At 41.0% G+C, this 26,398-nt stretch overlaps 1 protein-coding gene across 5 annotated transcripts in view; it reads left to right on the forward strand.

Moving 5' to 3' along the window:
* slc7a2 (solute carrier family 7 member 2) overlaps positions 1–26,398 on the forward strand; it is a 165,066-nt gene that overhangs the window by 104,797 nt on the left and 33,871 nt on the right. For 4 of the 5 annotated variants that reach the window (XM_072570189.1, XM_072570209.1, XM_072570172.1 and 1 more), the window contains exons 5-7: positions 9,706–9,842; positions 13,652–13,874; positions 16,837–16,976. In XM_072570189.1, the coding sequence (XP_072426290.1) occupies positions 9,706–9,842; positions 13,652–13,874; positions 16,837–16,976 (500 nt within the window). Of the gene's footprint in view, positions 1–9,705; positions 9,843–13,651; positions 13,875–16,836; positions 16,977–20,737; positions 20,875–26,398 lie in introns of all 5 variants that reach the window. The other variant, XM_072570181.1, reaches the window with a different exon arrangement.

The following is a 26,398-nucleotide window of genomic DNA, read 5'->3' on the forward strand; positions in this document are numbered from 1 at the left end:
GTATTCCATACAATTTTGATCTCCCTATCTAAGAAAGGATAAATGTCCCATAAAGGGAGGGCAGCAGAGATTCCTTAGGTTTAAACCTGATAACAGGACTAGACAGACTCAATGCAAGGAGGATGTTTTTCCTGGTTGAGGAATCAAGAACCAGGGAGGACAGTCTGAGGGTGTGAAGTATACCATTCAGGACTAAAATTAAAAACGTCTCCACTCAAAATGTAGTAAAGCTGTGGAATTCTCAACCATAGAAGATGGTGGAGACTAGGTTACTAAATATATTGAAGAAAGAGAGAGATAGACACAATTTTAGATTTTAAAGGCATCAAGAGGTATGTTGAGAAAGCAGGAATATTGTGTTGGAATACCTTTATCATCCATAATCATATTGAATGGGGAAGCAGGATTGAAGGACCAAATGGTCTACTGCTGCTCCTCATTTCTATGTTTCATTTGCAGAAAGCTGCACCTAAGCCAGTAGCTCTAGGTTTGCCCAAGGGCTCTGCCTCATCATAATGTCTCTTGACCTGCTCCTTCTCCCTCTGCAGGCTGTGGGACTTGCTGTTGTTCCTGCAGTTGTCTCTAAGGTCTTCTGTAACCAGTTCCTATACAGTAAAACAATTATAAGAAGTTCTGAGTTGACTGGGCTTTATTTGCTATCAACTAATCTGTGAGAACAGTAAAGGAAAATACAGTAAATGGATATTTTAGTCTTAGCATCTTCCTCATGAAGCTCCAGGTTTTGCCCTCACAGAGGGCAAGACCCCAAGCAGTGTATCCTCAGAGCAATTCTGCATTGTTGTCACTTTCAAAAGGAGAGCTCCTTGTTACCAATATCACAGGAGTATTCAGGCATACTATTACTGTTAGATTACCTGCTAGCATGACAATACCACATCACATGCACAATAATCAGCCAGAACTGACATAAGTGGGCCTGCAGCCACCTTTTAGTACCAGCTGCCAGTTCACCTTGTAATGCAATTATGTGCTTACTAAGTAGGTGAGAGAGATCCCATGAAGGTTATGAGGCGTTGGCATATATATCAGATACAATGTCCATTTGATGAGGGATGCATGTGGTTCGTTCGTGTAGATTTGGCCCTGAGATGCAGTTTAGTGCAGAGCAACATGGACGCTCATCAGAGCAAATGGCAAGCTAAAGTCCCCAGGTACTCACTCTGATTACCATAAGAGGAATTTCTGACATTTAGCGTGATTAGCACATTTTGTGAGGTAGAAAGCTGAATACTAATATGACAGGACTTTGGTTCGGCTACATTTGGAATACTGCATCTAGTTCTGGTCACTACATTACCAAAAGGATATGGATGCTTTGGAGAGCATGCAAAGGAGGTTCACCAGGAATTTGCCTGGTAGGAAGGGTGCTAACTATGAAAAGAGGTTGAGTAGGTTAGGATTATTTTCATTAGAAAGACAGAGGTTGAGAAGGGACCTGATTGAGGTCTACAAAACCATGAGTGGTATAGACAGGGTGGATAGCAAGAAGCTTTTTCCTAGAATGGGGGACTCAATTATTAGGGGTCACAAGTTCAAGGTGAGAGGGGAAAAGTTGAAAGGAGATCTCCGTGGAAAGTTCTTTCTGCAGAGGGTAGTAGGTGCCTGGAATGTGTTGCCAGCAGAGGTGTTAGAGGCGGGCACAATAGCATCATTTAAAATGTATCTAGACAGATACATAAATGGGCAGGAAGCAGAGGGATACAGATCCTTGGAAAATAGGCGACAGGTTTAGATAGAGGATTTGGATTGGTGCAGGCTGGTGGGCCAAAGGGCCTGTTCCGGTCCTGTAATTTTCTTTGTTCTTTGTTTTGATAGTCCAGTACTATTTGGAAAGGTTACTGGCCTCAAAACGTTAACTCTGATTTCTGTCCATGAATGCTGTCAGACCTGCTCAGTTTCTCCAGCACTTTCTATTTTTGTTTCAGATTTCCAGTATCCACAGTTCTTTGTTTTATATTAATGAGATGGATTGGACTAATAACAAGGCATTTAACAAGCAATAATCTCCTTAATTGGCAACTCACCACTACCTAATTAGAAATTCGCATTGTCATTCAGCAAATGCATAAAAGATGTTGCGAAGTACTCCTAATGTCAAGATCGGCCTCACCACACTTGTCTGACTTTGTCACAAACTTTGCCATAGTCCACATTGCTCAGACCCCAATAAGATTCTGTCCCTACATGTTCTATAGTTGCACAGCTGTCAGTGCTGTATCCAGTAAATAAAGGAGTGTGGAGATACTGAAAGCTTCTACTGAATTGTTTTATTTATCTGCCAACAATGGTTTGTAATATTCTGGTACAAACACATACACATGCACCATGATCAACTGCACATTCTGCTGGAATTCTTTCTTTGCACTTAGATTGCATCTTACGCATTCAGTGTTAGAGGGTGCAACATTAAATGTTCCATCACTGTCTTTCTTGATCAGACTGATCCTGATCCACAAATGTTCCAAACCTTTGATTAAAGTGAGGTTTTGATCCACTCTTGTCCTGATGATCATGAGGTGAGATATTCCGTGTCTTTGCCTGAACTCATCTTGATGGATTGTTTGCTCCCTATTGCTGCTATTTTCATTCTTTTCACGGGGGAGGATTTTGAAGGGAGCTGTCTGACATGCTTTAGTTTAGATGAGAAAATGATAGACGCTCCAGAGAAATGGAGGAAATGGTTACATGTCCCATTTATAGGTTGAAAATCCTACTACATCACCCCTCATCTCAGGACAAAATAAACAAATCCAGCCAAGGCACTAAAGGCTAAGTTTGTAAACAATACAAAGATACATAGAGAGACAGATAGTATTGAGTCATGTATTTTGGTAGAAAGAATAGAGGCATGGACTATGTTCCAAATGGGGAGAAAATTCAGAAGTCTGAAATGCAAAGACATTTGGGAGTTCTAGTCCTGGATTCTCTCAAGGTGAACTTGCAGGTTGAGTCATTAGTTAGGAAAGCAAATGCAATGTTGGTACTTATTTTGAGAGAACTTGAATATTAAAGCAGGGATGTACTTCTGAGGCTCTATAAGGCTCTTGTCAGACCATTTTTGGAATATTGTGCACAGTTTTGGGCCCCATATCTCAGAAAGGATGTACTGACCCTGGACCATGTTCAGGGGAGGCTCATGAGAATTGTCCCAGGAACGAAAATCTTAACGTATGAGGAATGTCTGCGGATTATGGGTCTATACTCAATGGAGTTTAGAAGGATGTGGGGGCATCTAATTGAAACATACAGAATACTGAATGGCCTAGACAGAATGGATGTTGAGAAGATGTTTTCACTGGTAGGAGAGACTAGGACCTGAGGGCACAGCCTTAGAGTAAGGGGAGGATGTATTAGAATGGAGATAATGAGAAACTTCTTCAGCCAGAGAGTGGCGAATCTATGGAATTCACTGCCACAGAAGATTGTGGAGGCCAGGTCATTGGGTATATTTAAGACAGAGATAAATAGGTTCTTGAGTATTAGGGGATCAAGGATTACAGGAAGAAAGCGGGAGAATAGGGTTGAAAAACTTATCAGCCATGATTAAATGGTGGAGCACTCGATGGACTAAACAGCCTAATTTCTGCTCCTGTGTCTTATGGTCTTATTTCTCATGTTTCCAAAAAAAAGGTCAGTAAGTGTATGAAAAAGAAACACTCTGAGAAAAAAGCCCCTAAAAAAACTAACATAAGTAACTAACATGTGCTGTAGAGACTGTTCTCCAGGTATGCATTCTGAGACAAACATCACCTGCTTTTGGAGGACCATCAACTTGATGGAAGACAAACTTTCGTCTGCCCATAGTATATTGATCTTCTGGTCCAGAGAGTTGAAATGATGAAGTGTTTCAGACTGAAGCTCAAGGCAATTGCTGAAAAAGCTCTGAGAGGGGAGGACACTGTCCAATGACCATAGAAACATAGAAAATAGGAGCAGGAGTAAGCCATTTGACCATTTGAGCCTACTCTGCCACTCATTATGATCATGGCTGATCAATCAACTGTTTTCTCCTATATCCTTTTGATGCCTTTAGCTCCAAGAATGATATTTAATTCCATCATTGTTTTAGCCTCAATTGTTTTTCTTTGGCATTGAATTCCACAGGCTCACCACTCTCTTGGTAAAGGAGTTTCTATTATTCTTAATGTACCTACCCAGTATTTTCAGTTTGTGGTCCCTATTTCTGGACTTCCCAGTCTTTGGGAGTATCCTTCCTGCATTTAGCTTGTTTAGCCTAGACTACATCTGCTATATTACAGTGAGGGAATGGAAAATGTATAAAACCCTTTGGGCAATGTCATGTACTTGAATGTGTATTGAAATTATCATATTAGTTACAATTATGTTGAGGCACTTGAATGGAAAGAAATTAAGCTATTGTATATTCACTAAAGGAGGAGAAAATGAGGACTGCAGATGCTAGAGATCAGAGTCAAGAGTGTAGTGCTGGAAAAACGCAGCAGGTCCGAGGAGCAGGAGAATCGACATTTCAGGCATAAGCCCTTCATCATGAATGAGACTTGTGCGTCCGGATTGAGAGATACATGGGGGTGTGGGGGTGGGGGTGTTTGGGGAGGTAGCTGGGAAAGCAGTTGGTGGATGAAGGTGAGAGAGAAGGTGATAGGTTACCAGAGGGGGCAGTGAGGATGGTGCCAAGTTGGAGGCTTGGGATTGGGATAATGTGGGGTGAGGGGAAATGAAGAAGCTGTTGAAATCCTCATTTATCCCGTGTGGTTGCAGGGTCCCAAGGCGGAATATGAGGCGTTCCTCCTCCAGGCATCAGGTGGTAACGGTTTGGTGGTGGAGGAGGCCCAGGACCTGCATGTCCTTGACGGAGTGGGAGGGGAAGTTGAAGTGTTCAGTGACAGGGCGGTGGGGTTGGTGGGTGCGGGTGTCCCAGAGATATTCTCTGAAATGATCCACAAGAAGGCATCCTGTCTCCTCGATGTAGAGGAGACCACACTGGGTGCAATGGATGTAATAGATGACATTGGTAGTGGTACAGGTGAATTTCTGATGATGTGGAAGGATCCCTTGGGGCCTTGGACGGAGGTGAGGGAAGTGGTGTGGGCGCAGGTTTTGCACTTCCTGTGGTGGCAGGGAAAGGTGCCAGGAGTGGGGTGTAGGCTGGTGGGGGTGTGGACCTGACAAGGGAGTTGCAGTAGGAATGGTCCTTTCGGAACACTGATAGGTGTCGGGGGGGAAATATATCTCTGGTGGCGGGGTCCATTTAGAGGTGGCGGAGGATGATGCGTTGTATGCAGAGGTTGGTGGGGTGGAAGGTGAGGACAAGGTGGGATGGGGTTTGTCCTTGTTGTATTGGGATAGGTAGGGTTCAAGGGCGTTGGTGTGTGAAGTGGAGGAGATGTGCTGGAGGGCATCGCCAACTACATGGGAAGGGAAGTTGTGATCTTGGAAGAAGGAGGCCATCTGGGACTTTCTGAGGTGGAATTGGTCATCTGGGAACAGATGTGGCAGAGGCGGAGGAATTGGGAATAAGAAATGACGTTTTTACAGGAGGTAGGGTGGGAGGAGGTATAGTCTAGGTAGCAAGGGAGTCGGTGGGCTTGTAGTATACGTCTGTGGTTAGTCGGTCGCCAGAGACTGTGATGGAGAGTCCAGGAAGGGGAGGGAGGTTGCCGAGATGGTCCAGATGAATTTGAGGTTGGGTGGAAGGTGTTGGTAAAGTTGATGAACTGTTCAACATCCTCATGGGAGCACGAGGCAGCGCTGATATAGTCATCGATGTAGCAAAGGAACAGGTGGGGTTAGTGCCGGTGTAACTGCGGAATATGGACTATTACACATATCCGACAAGCAGGCAGGCATATCTGGGTCCCATATGGATGCCCATGGCTACCCCCTTTGGTTTGGAGTCCGTCAAGGATATGCAGGTCCTGGGCCTCCTCCACTGCCAAACCGTTACCACCTGATGCCTGGAGGAGGAACGCCTAATATTGCGCCTTGGGACCCTGCAACCACACGGGATAAATGAGGATTTCAACAGCTTCATCATTTCCCCTCCCCCCACATTATCCCAGTCCCAAGCCTCCAACTCAGCACCACCCTCTGGACTTGTCCATCACTCCCCCCTCTGCCCCTCTGACCTATCACTTTCTCCCTCACCTTCATCCACCTATCGCTTTCCCAGCTACCTCCCTCCAACCACGCTCCCCCACCCCCCCTCCCCCACCCCCACTTATCTGTCAGTCCCGACCCATAAGCCTCATTCCTGATGAAGGGCTTATGCCTGAAACATTGATTCAACTGTCCTCGGACGCTGCCTGACCTGCTGTGCTTTTCCAGCAACACACTCTCTCCCCTCTACATTCACTGAAGTCCAATTTTAATTGTAATCAAAAATTAACACTACAAATCACAGCGCCAGAGATCCGTGTTCAATTCACGCCTCAGGCGACTGTCTGTGTGGAGTTTGCACATTCTCCCCGTGTCTGCGTGGGTTTCCTCCGGGTGCTCCGGTTTCCTCCCACAGTCCAAAAAATGTGCAGGTTAGGTGAATTGGCCATGCTAAATTGGCCGTAGTGTTAGGTGATGGGGTAACTGTAGGGGAATGGGTATGGGTGGTTTGCTCTTCGGAGGGTCGGTGTGGACTTGTTGGGCCGAAGGGCATGTTTCCACACTAAGTAATCTAACCTAATCTAATCTAAAAAGTACATTTTTGGGGAAAAAGAAGTCAGAGGCCTGAGGTTAATCCAAAACTGGCCTCAGGGTCTGAGCAATATGCTGTCAGTGAGTTGGCTTTGGAAGGATCAACAATTTAGTGAGGATATAGTTGGTCTGGCTGCATCTCTGCTTGCATTCTTGGTGGGTTCTGGAAGGAATACATTAGGAGGGATGTAGTGAATTGATGGGAAGACGCGAAGCTATTGGGAAAGGGTGGGGGGTAAGTTGAAGAAGGATCTACAATAGCATCTGGAATACTCTGGAGTGAAGAGGAATGCTCCTGCTCCTCTCAGCCATAAATTCAGGTGGAAATTATTAAAACGTTTTAACTTTTTCTTGGGGCTTCTATTGACCTCTTTAAAGATCTCTCATTAGATCACATGAAGTCAGGATTATCTTGACCTAACCTAGCCCAGTTCCAGTTACAGTAAAGTTTTGTAAAGGGGACCATATCGGACATTTTGCTATGAAGCAGCTTAATGCCTATTTTAGGCATTATCCTGAATGTTTCATGGTTCTGCCACCAATACGTTAGGTACTGCTCTTCCAGTGGGGAATTTCAGCATGTCCATGGATGCGGCTGGTGTAAATAGAATATGACCTGAGATTTGCTTAGCTGAGGTCACCAGCCTGATTTCCATGTTGAGATTTCTCACTGTCGAGGGTGTTTGGCATATTTGGCAAAATAGAAAGCTGAATGTTAATAAGGTAAGTTATGCCATTAAAAAGGCATTTAAAAACTATATACCCCTTAATTCGCAACTCTCAACTGCCTAGCAACAAGCTTGCCTCACCACTCAATCCCCAGATGTGCAGTAGACCAATCTTGACTGAATGTGGCCAACCCTCCCTATATTGACTGTAGCAGTACTCACTGACTGGAATCCACCTTTACCCCATTAAATATGCCTCCTCTTTTCATTTCACATATCACCATGTTCTACATAAATGTGCAGTTTGTTTGCCACATTAGCTGTTAGCAAATGCATCACATAACATATTGATGCAGTACTGTACCCTACAGTGACATGTACCCTCCCTTCACATTGATCTTTTGCTGTTTCTACACATTGCGCCTTAGTCCTGTGGAGGAACTTACTGCAATTGTAAACTTTACAGTGAAAGCAAAGATGAGGGCCCTTAACAAGTTCCAGTAGAGGCAGCCAAAGCTTTCTACGTATTTCAGAGTTGAGGCCAAAGATCAGAGTCACAAGATTTATACAGTTGAGTTTCTGAAGTATCGAGTACCTCAGTTTGGCAGGAGTGAATTAATGAGATGCAGATGCATATTTATAGATTTCTCATCATCAGGTGAAGAGAAAGTCATCCTGCCATCTAAGGAGGGAGGAGGTGATTGCAGAAGTTGATCCCAGTGGTGACAATATTTAGACTGCCACCTGGTTAACTCATCTCACCCATAGTAACAGTTTCACATGCCAGAATTTTGAAAATGACCAATAAGATATGTTGATTTGCCTTAATTGAAAGTTTAACTATGTACAGTTACAATGCAATTCTGTTATGGCCTCACCATTTTGTATGTTATAAACACACAAACATACTAAGAAGGAACAAGAGTAGATCGCTCAGCCCTTCAAGCCTGGTCCACCAATCGTAAGGTCTCAACTGATCTCTTTTTAACCTCAACCCTACATTTCTGCGTAACCCCAATAATCTTTCATCCCCTTACTAATCCAGAATCTCTCTCTCTTAGTCTTAAATATATTTAATGATTTGGCACTCACTGCCTTTTGAGGAAATGAATTTCAAAGACTCACAACCATCTGAAGAGAAAAACAGTTTCCCCATCTCTGTTTTGAATACGTGCCCCTTATCTTTTAATTATAACCCCTATTTCTAGATTCTTTCACAAGAGGAAACATCCTTTTGACATCCACCTGGTTAGGGATCTTACATGGCTGAATTGAGTAACCTTTGACACTTCTAAATCCCAGAGGATATAGGCCTGTCTAACCTTTCCTCTTAAGGCAATCCACTCATTCCAGACACCAGTCGAGGAAACCTTCTCTGAACTGTTTCCAACACATTAACATTGTTCCATAAGTATGGTGACCAGTACTTCACACAGCACTTCAGATTGGTGGAAAAGCACAGCAGGTCAGGCAGCATCAAAGGAGCAGGAGAATCGACGTTTCGGGCATAAGCCCTTCTTCATTTTCCTGAAGAAGGGCTTATGCCCAAAACATCGATTCTCCTGCTCCTTTGATGCTGCCTGACCTGCTGCGCTTTTCCAGCAACACATTTTTCAGCATCTGCAGTCCTCACTTTCTCCACAGCACTTCAGATTATAAGTTTGCTCGCCTAGCTGGTGGGCTTGTTCTCAGGTGCTAGGTGACATCATCAGTGAGTCTCTGGTGAAGCATTGGTGCTCTGTCCTACATGCTATTTACGTGTCTTGGTTTGTTGTGGTAGGTGATATCATTTCGGTTCTGTTTCTGAGAGGTTGGTAAATGTGGTCTAAATCTATATGTTTGTTAATGGAGTTCTGGTTTGAATGCCAAGCCTCAAGGAATCCTGCACATGTCTTTGTTTAGCCTGTCCCAAGATGGATGTATTGTCCCCATTAAACTGGTGTCCCTCTTCGTCTGTGTGTATGGATACTAGTGATAGTTGGTCATATCTTTTGGTGGCTAGTTGATGCTCATGTATCCTGGTGGCTAGCTTCCTGCCCATTTGTCCAATGTAATGTTTGTTGCAGTCCTTGCAGGGTATTTTGTATATAAAATTCATTCTACTGGCTTTGGGTACGGGGTCCTTTAAATTCATTAGTAGCTGTTTCAGTGTGGTGGTACTTCAGAAGCAGTCTCACTAATCCTGCTGTATCCTAAAACGAATAAAAATGTTCATTATATCCATGAAGTTTGCTAACTATAATATCTTGGAATTTTCTTTTAAAATTGTTGTTTTATGAGTAGCTGAAAGTTGAATGTGTTCTGTAAGTATAATGTACCATTTTTGCCTCTTCACTTTGTCATATAGCAATCTGTCATCTTCAGAGAATATCACCAGTAATTATGGTATAGGTGGTTTCACACCATATGGAATAGCTGGAACATTAGCTGGTGCTGCTACCTGCTTTTATGCATTTGTTGGATTTGACTGTATTGCTACTACAGGTAAGGATTATGTTTATATTAATCACTGCATTATTTAGTTGATAGGTCAGACAGGAAAACCTATCATTTGTAGTGCTCTTGTGCACGTGCACTCTAGTGTAGAAACTTACCCAAAATGAGGATGCATCAGACTGTAACATTATATCCATGCTTCTCTAATCTATGCTCCCTTTGAGCATGGCTTGCTACTAGGGGTGTTCAATTTCCCCTCAAAATGATCCCCAAATATCCTGTACAATTCAGGGCTATACGTAATCACAATTTCACATTCAGTCCCATTGAATTGACCTTCTGTGTGCAGTTAAATTTCCAGACCAGCATAATTTGTTAATTTTTGTGTTTATTAAGATGAATGTATTTGGTGTTACAGAATTAAATGCTTTGGAACATAGAACAGTACAGCACAGTACAGGCCCTTCAGCCCATGATGTTGTGCCGAGCATTTATCTTAAGCTAAGATCAACCTAACCTACACATCCCTCAATTTACTGTTGCCCATGTGCTAGTCCAGCAGTCTCTTAAATGTTCCTAATGTCTCTGACTCTACCGTTACCGCTGGCAGTGCACTCCATGCATCCACCACTCTCTGCATAAAGAACCTATCTCTGACATCTCCCCTTTGCCTTCCTCCAATCACCTTAAAATTATCACCCCTCCCGACAGCTATTTCTGCCCTGGTGAAAAGTCTCTGGCTATCTACTCTATCTATGCCTCTCATTACCATGATTTGGAGATGCCAGTGTTGGACTGGGGTGTACAAAGTTAAAAATCACACAACACCAGGTTATAGTCCAACAGGTTTATTTGGAAGCACTAGCTATCGGAGCACTGCTCAATACCTCATTACCTTGTGTACCTCTATCAGGTCACCTCAATTCTTCCTTCTCTGTTGTGTGAAAAGCCCTAGCTCACTCAGCCCCTCTTCGTAAAACAAGCCCTCCAATCCAGGCAGCATCCTGGTAAATCTCTTCTGCACCCTCTCTAAAGCATCTCCATCCTTTCTATAATGAGGCGACCAGAACTGGACACAGTATTCCAAGTGTGGTCTAGCCAGAGTTTTGTAGAGGTGCAGCAAAACCTCGTGACTCTTAAACTCAATCCCCCGTTAATGAAAACCAAAACACCATTTGCCTTCTTAACAACTTGGGTGGCAACTTTGAGGGATCTACATACGTGGAACCCAAGATCCTGCTGTTCTTCCACACTGCGAAGAATCCTGTGTTTAACCCTGTATTCAGCATTCAAATTTGACCTTCCAAAATGAATCACTTTGCATTTATCCAGGTTGAACTCCATCTGCCGCTTCTCAGCCCAGCTCTGCATCCTGTCAGTGTCTTGTTGTAGCCTACTATAGCCCTCAACACTATCTACAACACCACCGACCTTTGTATCATTGGCAAACATACTAACACACCCTTCCACTTCTTCATCGAAGTCATTTATAAAAACTAAGAGCAGAGGCCCAAGAACAGATCCTTGCAGGACACCACTGGTCACCAATCTCCAGGTGGAATACTTTCCATTCACTACCACTCGCTGTCTTCTTTTGGCCAGTCAATTTTGTATCCAGACAGCAAAGTGTCCCTGTATCCCATACCTCATACCGTTCCGAATGAGCCTACCGTGGGAACCTTATCAAATGCCTTTCTGAGATCCATGTACGTCACATCCAATGCTCAACCTTCATCATCTTGTCTCGTCACATCCTCAAAGAACTAAACAAGGCTTGTGAGGCATGATCTGCCCCTCACAAAGTCATGCTGACTAGCTTTAATCAAACTATGTTTTTCCAAATAGTCATAAATCCTAGCTCTCAGAATCCTTTCCAGTACCTTGCTTACCACAGATGTAAGATGTAAGGTCTGTAATTCCCAAGAATTTCCTTATTCCCTTTCTTGAACAGAGGAACAATATTTGCCTCCCTCTAATCAGCCGGTACTACTCCCATGGAGAGTGAGGATGCAAAGATTATCGCCAGAGGTGCAGCAATCTCTTTCCTCACTTCCTGTAGTAACCTTGGATTGACCTGATCTGGCCTGGGGACTTAACTACCTTGGTGCTTCCCAGAAGTTCCAGCATATCCACTTCCTTAATATCAATCTGTTCAAGCCTACTAACCTGGTCCAGGGTGTTCTTTCTGTTAACAAGGTCCCTCTCGCTAGTGAATAGTGAAGCAAAAGATTCATTCACTGCCTCCCCTACCTCTTCAGACTCCAGGCACAAGTTCCCTCCACTATCCCTGATCAGCCCTACCCTATCTCTGATCATTCTCTTATTCTTCACGTATGTGTAGAACACCGTTGGGTTTTCCCTAATCCTTCCCACCAAAGCTTTTTTGTGCTCCCTTCTAGCTTTCCTCAGTCAATCTTTGAGTTCTTTCCTAGCTACCCTGTAATCCTATAAAGTTGTGTCAGATCTTTGCTTCATCAACCTTAAGTAAGCTTCCTTCTTCCTTTTGACAAGAAGCTCCTCTGCTCTTGTCATCCAAGGCTCCTTCACCTTATCATCTCTTGCCTGTCTCAGTGGGACAAAGTTATCCAACACTCACAACAAGTGGTCCTTAAACAGCCTTCACATTTCTGTTATGCATTTCCCATAGAACAGTTGATCCCAATTTATACTCCACAGCTCTTGTCTAAGAGCAGTATAATTTCCCCTCCCCCAATTAAATACGTTCCCATCCGTCTCCATGGCTATGGTATAGGTGAAACAGTTATGGTCACTGTCACTGAACATACTCACCCACTGAGAGATTTGACACCCACATTTAAATTTATGGTGATTTTGTTTTAAGTCAGCATCCATTAAGTACTAGTTGAGACAGGATAAGTATGTTTTTCAGAAACTTGCAGTTTTAAATTTTTGACTATTAAAGCTAATAGTATACCAAAGAACATGAAAATATATTTTAATTTTGATTCTTTAAATTATGATGAAAATTCAAGTAATTTTAATGTTGGAGTGGTTTAAATTCTGGAGTGTATCACTACAATCTGTCTTACAATTTAAGATCTGCATGTAATTCTGTTTTTTGTTACAGTGCAAATGTATGCCCTCAGAACTTTCTTCTGTGTTACTTCTACACCAACAAGTGCCCCATTTAATAATTTATGTCTACTTTATTCATTTTGAATATAGTTATGTAAAATAAATACATCCCAACATGAATTGAATTCAGGCTGGCACAGTGGCTCAGTAGTTAGCACTGCTGCCTCACAACACCAGGGTCCCAGGTTTGATTCCAGCCTTGGGCGACTGTCTGTGTGGAGTTTGTGCATTCTCCCCGTGTCTGTATGGGTTTGCTCCTGTTTCCTCCCACAGTCCAAAAGATGTGCAGGTCAGGTGAATTGGCCATGCTAAATTGCCCATAGTGTTAGGTGCATTAGTCAGAGGGAAATGAGTCTGGGTGGGTTACTCTTCGGAGGGTCGGTGTGGACTTGTTGGGCTGAAGGGTCTGTTTCCAACTGTAATCTAATCTAATTATATTGACTATTAATTTATGTTCCAAATATCATAATACTTGGGCCTGTTATATTAGGGCCTTTTAAACAGTCACATCAGTAACCAGGAGTAAGCTGGTTAAACTATAACTATACCTTAACCTTGAAAATCCAGCCCTAAACCATAATTTGTAATCTCAATGATTTGTCTGATTGAGACCAGAAATTAACCTTTCAGAAAAAGTAGAGCAGGAACAATTCTGAGGAATTTCCTGGGTCTCCTTTTACTATCGCCAACTTACCTAACAAAACTCAACTTACCAAACTAATTGTTTGCATTTGAGCCATTGATATTCTTTGCCATTCCAGGTGAAGAGGTGAAAAATCCTCAAAAAGCTATTCCCATAGGAATTGTAACTTCACTTTTGGTTTGCTTCTTGGCATACTTTGGAGTTTCAGCAGCTCTGACCCTCATGATGCCTTATTACCTACTGGATGCAAGAAGTCCACTTCCTGTTGCCTTTGAATATGTTGGCTGGGGTCCTGCAAAATACCTGGTGGCAGTGGGATCTCTCTGTGCATTATCAACAAGGTATGGAAAAATAATCAGTTTTATTTCTGAACAGAGGAATTGGGAAAAAAGTATCTTGTACTATCCTAAAAAGCACACATTAGATGCAGAATTTTTGTTCTGATGCCCTCTTCCAACTGAATGATCTTAATGTAGGACATGTTTTTACATAATATTGAGTTGTTTCATAGTTGATCACCATTAGTTGGGATGATTATTTAATGAAGAAAGAGAATATCTTTAAAGTTTTAATTTAATTGTAGTTCTATTAGAGCATTTTATCTTGTTCCAACCTTCTATGGCCTCTGCCACCATGATAGCTGGCCTTCTTTATTGCCTTAGCATTATATTTAGATAAATTTGATCTAACAAACCTCCTACCTTCACTAAACCTACCCATTTTCTACTCCAAAATCTCTATGATCCCATGACCATATTTGCAAGGCCACCTCTTTGTCCCAATCAGATCTTTCATTCTATTCCTTTCTGCATCCACTGCTGCAATACACATTTCATGTAGTCACTAACTACTGCACTTTCATTTCAGGTTATAGTCCTGAAGTTATTAGAATAACTTCGCAACTGTCCAAAGTTTCTGGTTCTACTCAACTTCCCCTTTCTGTGAGAATGCCAAGTAAATTGGTAAATTAAAAGCGGACCAGATTCCAGTTGAACACCATGCCAGATAGGGCTGCTGAGACACATATGAGCCACTTTAGGGAATGCTTCATGGAGAGTTGATCATACAACAGAAATATATTTCTTGTAAGAAGTAAGGCTGCCACCAGTATTCACCTTTCTTTTCACAGTGTTGAAACAGAGGTCTGAGGGTTTATAGTCAGCTGTTGAAATGACATGATCCAGCCTTGGTGGAGTAATTTTCTCAACTCTTAAACACACTCCTCATTATGCGTTTTGAAGCCTGGAGTATGGGGATTATCTGGTAGATCACTGTTCAGTCACAACATGAAGCAGGTTAACAGGATCAGTGACACTTTCTGTGTGGCACAAGCCTTCCCCACCAGATTACTGCAGTCTGATATGTCAGAGGATCTCCTTTAACACCCAGAGGTTTGGGAATAGTGAATGTGCAGGAGAACTTCTAGGGGGCATTCATCATGTTAAGGCAATGGCTTTGAGGGAGCCTTAAGTTTTCAATTGTTATCCTGGGGTATGGCTATTTAGTAGTGGTGTTCAAAATATTCTGGGCATGCTTTAAATTTTTGCTGCCATAAATTAGGGGTTGTGGTTTGAACTTCCATTATATGCCCCCTGCCTGGTTTTCTAATCCATTGACTTCAGTGGCAAAGTAAATGAAGTGGTAGGTGTAATTGGTAGCTTTCCACCAAGGCTGAGTTGACAGTCTATCAGTGAAAGATAAAATCTACCACTGTACTATTAATTTTATATGATACCAGTTGCATTTTGTTTTGACATTTTGTGGAAACCTTGCAGATAAAATGTTTGTTTGTGAAATCATTCAACGCAATTTCCAAAATTTCTTTGCATGCTGTGTACTACATTTCTCTACCTCTACAGCTGAATCAAATCAAATCAAGTGAATAATAATTGTGATTCCACTGTAGGACTCTACATAACGGTTGCCTGTTTGAGCAAATATTAATCATGTTTGGCCACCTAAAGTTTGTCAAACATACTCAAGTAAACAAAGTTAACTTAGAAATTTAATGTTAAATAAAGTCATGGAAAAGTCATAGTTCTGAATTGCATTAACATGGACGGAGTTTCCCTGGAATCCATACAGCTAGCATTGATGAAGACACATCATGATAAAAATTTCATTTTTGTTTCTTTAATCTTTTATTCACTAAAGGTTAAAAAAATGTCCTAGGAGAATGTTTATTTCCCAGATTAGTGTACTCTAAACAATATTGCATTTCTGATCCACCCAACAGATTACTATCATAAACTGAGAGGAGTAGTACTGTTAGGCGGGTGTCTCTTGATTTCCAAACACAACTTTGTTGGAATAGCTGAAGAAATGGTAATAGTAGCTGTAACTGTTTCTCGTGACATTCACCTGAAACTACACTGGAAGAAATTAATTCGGTAATGTTGGTTTAATTCCTTGGCTTTTGCTGTCATCCCATGAAACTTGAGACCTTTCCAAAATATGAGCCCAAACAGACTGGAAGCCACCAACATTTTGCCTAAGCAATTATTATGTACAAGTCTAGACACAAGTGCTGCATCTTAATTTATCCTGCAAAGGCATCATCACATCCTAACAGAATTATGTTGTGCCCTGATATCAATTGATTTATGTACCACCCCTTCCCCATAGCATAGACAAGCATATTAAGGCTATTTTTAGAATAGCACTTGAGATCACTTAACCTGATATAGGCTGGCAATGAAATTGGAATCTGTTGTTTGGAATGTCTGAGAAATGGATGAGGGAACATGTTACCCACAAGGGAAGCATGACCCAGTGGTATTGTCACTGGACTGTTAATCCAGAGACCCAGGTAATGTACTGGGGACCTGGGTTTGAATCCAACCGTAGCAAATGATGGAATTTTAAATTAAATCAAAATCTGGAATTAAGTGTCTAATGGTGACCATTACTGGCGGAAAACCACATCTGGTTCATGAATGTCCTTTTGGGGAGGAAACTGCCATTGTAGCCTGCATGTGATTAAGGATGGGTAATAAATGATGGCCTTGCCTTACCCAGCAATGTCTACATCCTGTGAATGAATACAAAAAAAAAGGATCATTGTGGAATTCAACATGCCATATTTTGATGTTATAATACTCTTCTGCACTAATTAGTAAATAATTGTAATTTAATTTAGGGAGATAAGAATTTCATGGATTACATAAATCACTCCTCACTGTTAAAGGAGAATTTGAGAGTTTATGTAGAGTCCTAAAGTGAATGTTAATTTTTCATTAACATACTGCGTACTATCTGTGACTCTGACTTGCGACGTTCTGCATGTCTTTGCTCTTCATTCAGTCTGCTTGGTTCCATTTTCCCCATGCCCCGTGTAATCTATGCTATGGCTGAAGATGGGTTGCTTTTCAAAGTTTTAGCCCACATCAATTCTAAGACGAAGACGCCAGCTATTGCTACAATGACATCAGGTGTGGTTGCAGGTGAGATTTTATGGATGGATGGATGGAAGAAGGAAAGTAAAGATGGATTTTATCTGAAATAAGCAAATGTAGAACAAAATTGTCACATGGTCAGTGTGTTAATTCTTTGCTGAGTTAAATTAAGACCCTCATTGTCATTTTCTTTGCCACTGGCACTCTGATCTCTCTCTGTTCATGGGCTCCCACATTATTTTAATTAAACTCAGTAGAAGTTCAAGGAAAAGGATCTCATTTTTTGAGCCTTCTGGACTCAGTGCTGGGTTCAGCAATTTCCAATCATAGCTATTATCATTTTGTTTCTACAGCAGCACTTGCTATTGCATGGACATCTTATGGATCCATTATGCTTCTTCTTTTGTATCACTTTCATCCCTTTTTGCATTGCACTTTTGTCACCTAATGTTCTTACTTGCTACATCATCTCCAGTCTTCCTTTTGTTTGACCCTACCCTTCCCCCTTTTTCCACTTTTGATGAAACATCCTCAATATAAAACATTGGCCACGATTCAAATTAAACAGATTGAAAGCACAATGGAGAGGCCACTAGCAGATCAGGAACCAGTGAAACAGGCTTTACAATGGTCCTTTAACTCAACGGTGATATTAGCATCTCTCTACTGGTTTCCAAACCAATCACTGCTTTAAAATCATCCAGCAGAGAATGCAATTTGATAACTGTGAGATTAGATCCAGTCTTTTGTTCCAGTTGCTCTGATGTTCATGACTAGTGCACAGTGAAATAAACTATCTATTATAATGATCTAATCTGGTTTGAAAGGAGGTATTTATTCTGTATGTTTTACCTTTAAGAACCTGGGTGAGGCAAGTGGAGATTTGTCACCTCAGACCAGGGTTTATATTCAATCCAGGTTGATGGTGTTTTTATTTTGGAGTACTATGGGGTACAATGTACCTTCTGGTCACCCTGCTAAAGGAAAAATGTTCAGAAACGATTTGCCATGATATTGTCAGGACTGGAGGATTTGAGTTATAAGGAGAGGCTACATAGGTTTGGATATTTTTCACTGGAGTGTAGGAGGTTGAGGGCTGACCTTATAGAGATTTATAAAATCAGGAGGGGCAAAGGTAAGGTGAATAGCAAGGTCTTTTCCCCATGGTGACGGAGTTCAAAACTAGCAGGAATATTTTTAAGGTGAGAGGAGAAAAATTTACGGACCTGAGGGCCACCATTTTTACATGGAAGATGGTTCAATTACGACATTCTAAACACATTTAGATAGGTATATGAACAGGAAAAATTTACAGGGATAAGAACCAAACGCTCGCAAGTGAGACTAGTTTGGGAAATTTAGTCGGCATGGACGAGTTGGACCAAAGGGTGTGGTGTGTGCTGTATGTATCTATCTATGACCAAGATGGGATTAAAATTGACTGAACTGGCTGTAAAAAAACAGTTTTGCTTATCTATGCTGCATACAAGGTAACCTGACAGCCAAGAAAACAAAAAAAATTTGGATGCACACTATTCAGTAGCTTCCAAATATATAAGTTAAGAAGCTGGGCTTTCTGACCTAAGTCTGAGAAACAAAAGTTAAAAATCAAGATTAAGAAAATGTTTTTTAATGAAGTAATTATTTGAGATGTTTACCATACAGGCATATGGACTAAATGGATATGGACTAAACCCAAAAATCAGGCCACAAAATGTTTCTATGAAATAATTTGAAATAGTGCTTTCATCTGACAGATATAATCAACAATTCATTTAATTAACTTATTTCACACAATTATTTTATTTGACAATTTTACCCCCACAAATATGAACACAAATACCTAAACTGATACAAACATAAAATACTCAAGATTATTTGTTTAAAAATTAATTTTTGTAACAGGTTTAGTTTCATTGCCAAATCTAGTTTGATGTTTGATAATCATTCTCCACATCTTCAGAGTCACTCTCAAAATCATCAAGATCAAAATCTATTTCCTCAATGTTTGTTATACTGAGTCAAAGCCAATATCTACATTATCACTATACATTTTCAGTGTCATTGTCTCCATTTTCAGTGTTAAATGTCTTTCTTCTCGAACCAATATAAAGTTTTCTTATTGATCTTACTCTTGAATCTCCCTCATAGAACTGACCATATGAAAACTGTGGGAATTTCCGATGATGCCATGCCACTGTGAGGCTTTGACTTTGTGCTATTTTGATTGAAATTGCAACATCTTCTTTGATGATAAATTGTAATTCCTAAACTGAAAAGAGTAGGTTGGGGTGATTGGAATTGTCAAAATAAAGATATTTTCATTATTGTATTTTCATGTTTTGAGTATAGCTTCAAAGCATGAGGTAGTATTTTCTTACTTACTAATCTTGCATAATATAGGGACTTCAAGGTTTCTTAACAGGATACTGTAATTGGAGCACACACTTTAAACAATAAATTTTCATGAGGTTTGCCTGATATTATCAGATATTTAAGAAACTCATCAGAGTATTTTGTAGCATCACCAGCCTTCGAGTGCAGTATCAATTGATTTGTATGATGCTTCTTCCTCTGGAATTTCTATCAGCAACTGTTCATTAATTTTATCTACCTATTTTTGAAGCTAAAAGGTCCATCCACCTAACCCATCAACATTTTTGTTATTTAAGTTTGATGTTTGGGAAAACTGCATTCTTAAATTCCTCTTCATTTGTTATAAGTATTCTCAATCCAACTGGGATTGCAATTTTGTTTAAAAATTAGGACCAAAAGAATTTGACTGCTTCTAATATCCAGTTACAAATGTGCAAAAATCACCAAATTCCCCATCTTTTGAAATGTGAACTCTCATATTTAATGTTTCAGTGCAACTCCAAAGAAGCTTATTCAGCCTTGCTTAAATTTTATCTGCTGTTGTTCCTGTGACATTACTGAGAGAATTCACCAAAGGTCCATTTGAGAATTATGAAAAGGCCTCCCAAGTATGTCCTCAAGATTTTTCACACATGGCATTATTATAAAGAATATCTTAACATTGTGGCCTTTGCTGAACCTTTCTCAATATTGCATGATGGCATCTCCTCATTTTATGTATTAAGTGACAATGTAAAGGCAGCAAGAGCTGTTGTACCTCCAATCAAGCATATTAATTCAATTCCTGAGAAAGCTACTGCGAATGCCATATGCCTTTGTGATCAAGTTCTGACGAAGGTTAAGGATATGATTGAAGTTTTTCATGTCCTACCAGATGCATCATTGGAAATCATACAGCAATATTGGTTGAATTATACCCACTTAAGGTATCAGCAAGTGGTGACTAACAATATCAACCTTGATTAAAATGTTCCCTTATTCCTTGGTATCATACCATCAAAGTTGACTGATATTAGCCCCACAGACCTCTGAAGAGGTTGCCAACATTAGCAAACAAACAGACAGGTATTTCAGTTGCTCATCTCAGCCCACTACAGCAACCTAAAGTTCAACATTACAAATACGACCAAAAATTGTCATTTGTGTGTAAACCCTTGAAGATAACTAATGTGGGAAGAGAAATCATTTGTATTTTGCATTGGAACTTAGTCTTCTAAATTATAGGTTAAGCAAAATTGTTAATCAGGATCAGATAGAGAAAGTTTTATTCTCTGTATTAATGTTATGTACTATCATGCGCAAAAAAAACTCATGAAAGATATAAAAGTGACATGACCGTTGACTTTGACAGTTCTACATTTGCTTAATGTATCCATTACAAGTACATTGCACTGAATATGTTTTTATTTGAACTTTGACCTTTTTCTTTTTAGCTTGTTGGGGTCTATGTTCCCTTTACCCAGAGTTCTGTTTGCAATGGCACGAGATGGTTTACTGTTCAATTTTCTGGCAAAAGTGAGTAAGAGGCAGACACCAGTTGTTGCAACACTGGCATCAGGGGTCATCGCTGGTAAGCTGATGCAACTTGTCCCTTCCCCTGATGGGACCTCATCTGTCGATAAGCATGCCTGGGCTTGATGTACTGTTCCCTGAAGCATGCTGAGTGCTGGTGCCTTCGTGAATCAGGTGGTTAGGATTGTATTGCAAATGGGTATGCCAGGTTCCAAAGAGCGACAATTAAAATCCTGTAGAAGAAATTTATAGTCGCAGACATTGTAATCTCCTTCTACATTTTGTAAGCGGATTAAAAAAAAACCTTGGCATCTGCTTAAAAGACTCCTTGAGAGTGCTTAATTTCATGAAATGGACGTATCTCTGAAAGGGATGTATTTTTTATTTTCATAAAATGCTTACAAAAGTAACCTGGCACACCTAGATTTCAGTGGCAGTTGTTCACATGGATATTAAACAGTGATGTTGAGATGAAAATATGGCCTTGTATAATCCACCAGTGTATTCAAATCAAATCCACCTCCCAGCCCCCACAAAACCAGTGTCAAGTCATGTTTTTACACTGACCCCATTGTGTCTATTCTGGAGTGAACTGATGTTGATATGAAAGTGTATTGCAATTCCTTTTCTTCTAATCTCTTTAGAATCTGACAAATGTTAATAATTCTATGAGACATTAATTCCAGGGATTTGAAGGCACATGGTTACTTTTGATAATATTTAACTTCTAATGCTATATCTTGTGATATGCAACTGAGCCAGATTAATGACTTTAATAATGTTGTCATTTCTCCGTATCTGTGAGGCTTCCACTCCTGAGAAGCCCCCAAATGATTAAATTCACAACTGCAGAATTTGTTAATAGGTTAAAATAGTCAAAAATATCATGGATATGGGATTTTTGCCTGCAGATGTTGATTTTTTTGTTGTGACTTTTTGCGTAGATAGACAAATTTGCAATTTGATATTTTGCAAATATAGAGGATTTATGGGGGTTTTACAATAAAAACAAAACACTGTAGATGCTGGAGATCTGAAATAAAAACAGAAGTGTTGGAGAAACTCAGCAGGTCTGGCATCAGCTGTGGAGAGAGAAACAGAGTTAATGTTTTGAGTTCAATGACGATTCTTCTGATCTTGTAATCCTTGCTGGGAGCATTGCTCACCATGATAACAACTTCCATTTGTGCAGCATCGTCAAAATAGTAAATTATTCCACAAGGTGAAAATGTAAATTGACCTTGAAAAGAGATATTCAGAAAGGTGAGTTACAAAGTTAGGTTACAGAGTTAGATTTTAAGCAGGACCCTATAGGATAAAAGTGGTATGCAGATAGGGTTAGAGTTAGCTGTAGAGGCCAAGATGTTTAGAGGGAGTTTCAGAACATAGGGGCCAGATAGCTGATGGCACAATCAGTGATGGGACAAAGTGAATGGGGAATGCAGAAGGAGCCAGAGTTGCAGGGACACTGATCTCTTGGCAAGTTTTGGGCCTGAAAGAAATTGGAGATGGGGGAAAGAATGATAACTATTTAAACATGAGCTGAGGAATTTTAAATTGAAGCTTGAGGATCGGAGCTGATGTCAGCCAATAAGCAGCAAAGTAGTAGGTGAGTGGAATTTGATATGAAACAGGTAGCAGAGCTTTGGATAAGCTAAAATTTACAGGCCTGAATCAGTTTTCATCCCAAGGAAATTGTAATTGATGTAAAAGCAAGTAAGTGATGCCGAAGTCTTTCAGAAGTTACCAAAAGAGAATTGGTGAGGGTGGCACTTCTGATGCAGCCCACATGGATTTTTGACAAGATTCCATATGGCTGACGCTTCAGAAAAGTAACAGTCTATAGGATCGAAGGTTGTAATTGGATCCAAAATTGGCTCAGGGAGCAAAGGGTAATGGTCAGTAGATATTTCGATGACTGGATGCTTGTTTTCAGTGGAACTCTACAGGATCAGTACTAGCTTCCTTGCTTTTATATATATAATAACAATGATTTTGGACTTAAATTTAGGGGGTATGATGGAAAAATATTGTGACTAATACTAAAATTGTTTGAATGCTTAATAGTAAGAAAGAAAGCTTGTTGGCTGCAAGAAGGCAACAGTGGACTGGGGTAATTTGGACAGGAAAATGGAAAATGAAATTTAATTTTGAGTGGTGTGAGGCAATACATTTGGGGGGGACAAACCATAAGGGAATAAACAATAAATGAGAAGATATTGAAAGTTTAGAGAAACAGATATTTTTGAGTGCAATTTGTTATGGATGGTGGAGATAATAGTGGAATAATTTTTCCCTTTTTCCTTGCATCTTGTTTCTACAATGTGATGAGGCTTTAGCTCAGGAGTCTTTGACAAGGAGGTTGAGTGAAGTGATTACGCCACAGTTGAAGAGGGTGAAGACAAGACTGCCAAGCTGGTTCAGTGTGCTACGTGCTTGATGTGGAAGGTCAATGACTCTGGTGTGTGCACGTTCAGCTACTGACAGAGCATATTGCAGCACTGATGAAAGAACTCGAGGACCTTAGGCTCATCTGAGAGAATGAGATCTTTCTGGGCAAGACCTTCAGCGAGGTTATTACACCAATCGTACCAGAAGAGAGCAGACGATGAGGAAGGCAGAGAGGAGACAGGTGCAAGACACCCCGGGGGAAGTATCTGTCAGGAACAAGTTGAATCTTTTGGAAACAGTAGAGACAGATGACATTGCCAGCCCGCGAGGCGGCCATGTCTGTCAAACAAAAGTTGGCGTGGAGACAGAGCGGAAGAGTCGGACATCACTCAGAGCCATGGTAATAGGGGACTCCATAGTGAGAGGAACTGACCGGGGTTTTTGTGGCAGCAGACGGGACTTTAGGATGGTGTGTTACCTTCCTGGTGCCAGGGTAAAGACATCACAGACAGAGTGCAGGAAATCCTCAAGGATGAAGGTGAAGAGCCAGAGGTGGAGATACATGTCGGCACAAATGATGTCGGGAAGAAGAGGAGGAACATACTACAGCGGGACTTTGGAGAACTAGGAAGAAGGCTGAAAAGCAGGACGTCCAAGGTGGTTATCTCCGGTTTGCTTCCAGTTCCTCGGGCTGGTGAGGCCAGAAACAGGGAGATAATGGACTTGAACGTGTGGCTGGGGAACTGGTGCAGGAAGCAAGAATTTAAATTCTTGGATCACTGGGGTATGTTTTGTGGTAAGCATAAATTCTACAAGAGAGACGGTTTGCACCTTAATAGGTTAGGGACCAGCATTCTGGCAGGCAGGTTTGCTACTGCAACACAGCTACGTTTAAACTAAGTAGTGGGGGCGGGAGAGGACAAACTGGATGATTAAGAAGGAAATTGGAGGGAAAGTTAGAACAAGGGAAGTCAAGAAAGACAACTGTATCAATGAAGCAGAAAACTCAGAAAGAGATCATGCTGTAAGGTTGAGTGAAATAGGAGTTGTTGGGAAGGGTGAGGGCAGTAACAAATTAAAAATACTATACATGAATGCACGAAGCCTTAGAAATAAGATGGATGAGCTTGAGGCTCTTTGCGAAATTGGCAGATACAATACTGTGGGGATAACTGAGACGTGGCTTCAAGTGGACAGGGCCTGAGAAATGAATATTCAAGGCCACACGTGCTATCGTAAGAACAGATTGACGGGCAGAGGGGGTGGGGTGGGCATGTTGGTAAGGGATGATATTCAGTCCCTTGCGTGGGGGGACCCAGAATCAGGGGATGTAGAGTCAGTGTGGATAGAGCTGAGAAATACTAAGGGTAAAAAGACCCTCTTGGGAGTCATCTACAGGCCACCACACAGTAGTCTGAATGTTGGATGTAAGTTAAATCAGGAGCTGAAATTGGCCTGTCGCAAAGATGTTACGACAGTTGTTATGGGGGATTTCAACATGCAGGTAGACTGGGAGAATCAGGATAGTATTAGACCTCAATAAAGAGACTTTGTAGAGTGCCTCAGAGATGGATTCTTAGAACAGCTGGTGCTGGAGCCAACCAGAAGGCAATTCTGGATCTGGTGTTGTGCAATGAACCAGAATTGGTCAGGGACCTCGAAGTGAAGGAGCCATTGGGAAGTAGTGACCATAATACAATAAGCTTCAATCTGCAATTTGAGAGGGAGAGGGTACAATCGGAAGTGACAATATTTCTGTTGAATAAAGGGAACTATGGAGCTATGAGGGAAGAGCTGGCTAAAGTTCAAAGGTGCAATACCTTAGCAGGGATGACAGTGGAGGAACAATGGCGGATATTTCTGTGTATAATGCAGAAGTTGCAGGATCAGTTCATTCCAAAAAGGAAGAAAGATCGTAGGAGGAAGGATGGGTGGCCGTGGCTGATGAGGGAAGTTAAGAAACATATAAAGTTAAAAGAGAAAAAGTATAACATAGCAAAGATAAATGGGAAAACGGAGGACTGGGAAGCTTTTAAAGAACAACAGAGGATTACTAAGAAGGAAATACGCAGAGAAAAAAATGAGGTATGAAGGTAAACTGGCCAAAAATATAAAGGAGGATAATAAAAGTTTTTTTAAGTACGTGAAAGGCAAAAAAATGGTTAAGACTAAAATTGGGCCCTTGAAGACAGAAACAGGGGAATATATTACGGGGAACAAAGAAATGGCAGAAGAATTAAATGGGTACTTCAGATCTGTGTTCACTGGGGAAGACACAAGCAATCTCCCTGAGGTAACAGTGACTGAAGGACCTGAACTTAAGGGAATTTATATTTGCCAGGAATTGGTGTTGGAGAGACTGTTAGGTCTGAAGGTTGATAAGTCCCCGGGGCCTGATGGTCTACATCCCAGGTACTGAAGGAGGTGGCTCGAGAAATCGTGGATGCGTTGGTGATTATTTTCCAGAGTTCGATAGATTCGGGATCAGTTCCTGCGGATTGGAGGGTGGCTAATGTTGTACCACTTTTTAAGAAAGGTGGGAAAGAAAAAACAGTAAATTTTAGACCAGTTAGTCTGACCTCAGATGTTGGAGTCTATTATAAAGGATGAAATTATGACATATCTGGATAGTAGTAACAGGATAGGACAGAGTCAGCATGGATTTATGAAGGGGAAATCATGCTTGACTAACCTTCTGGAATTTTTTGAGGATGTAACTTTGAAGATGGACGCGGGAGATCCAGTAAATGTATTGTACTTAGACTTTCTGAAAGCTTTTGATAAAGTCCCACATAGGAGGTTAGTGAGCAAAATTAGGGTGCATGGTACTGGGGGAAAGGTACTAAATTGGATTGAAAGTTGGTTGGCTGATAGGAAACAAAGAGTAGTGATAAACGGCTCCATTTCGGAATGGCAGGCAGTGACCAGTGGGGTACCACAGGGATCAGTGCTGGGACCGCAGCTTTTTACAATATATGTTAATGATATAGAAGATGGTATTAGCAATAACATTAGCAAATTTGCTGATGATACTAAGCTGGGTGGCAGGGTGAAATGTGATGAGGATGTTAGGAGATTACAGAGTGACCTGGACAAGTTAGGTGCAAATGCAGTTTAATGTGGATAAATGTGTGGTTATCCACTTTGGTGGCAAGAACAGGAAGGCAGATTACTACCTAAATGGGATCAAT

Source organism: Chiloscyllium punctatum, chromosome 1 (genome assembly GCF_047496795.1).
Source record: "Chiloscyllium punctatum isolate Juve2018m chromosome 1, sChiPun1.3, whole genome shotgun sequence".
Taxonomy (NCBI): Eukaryota; Metazoa; Chordata; class Chondrichthyes; order Orectolobiformes; family Hemiscylliidae; genus Chiloscyllium; species Chiloscyllium punctatum.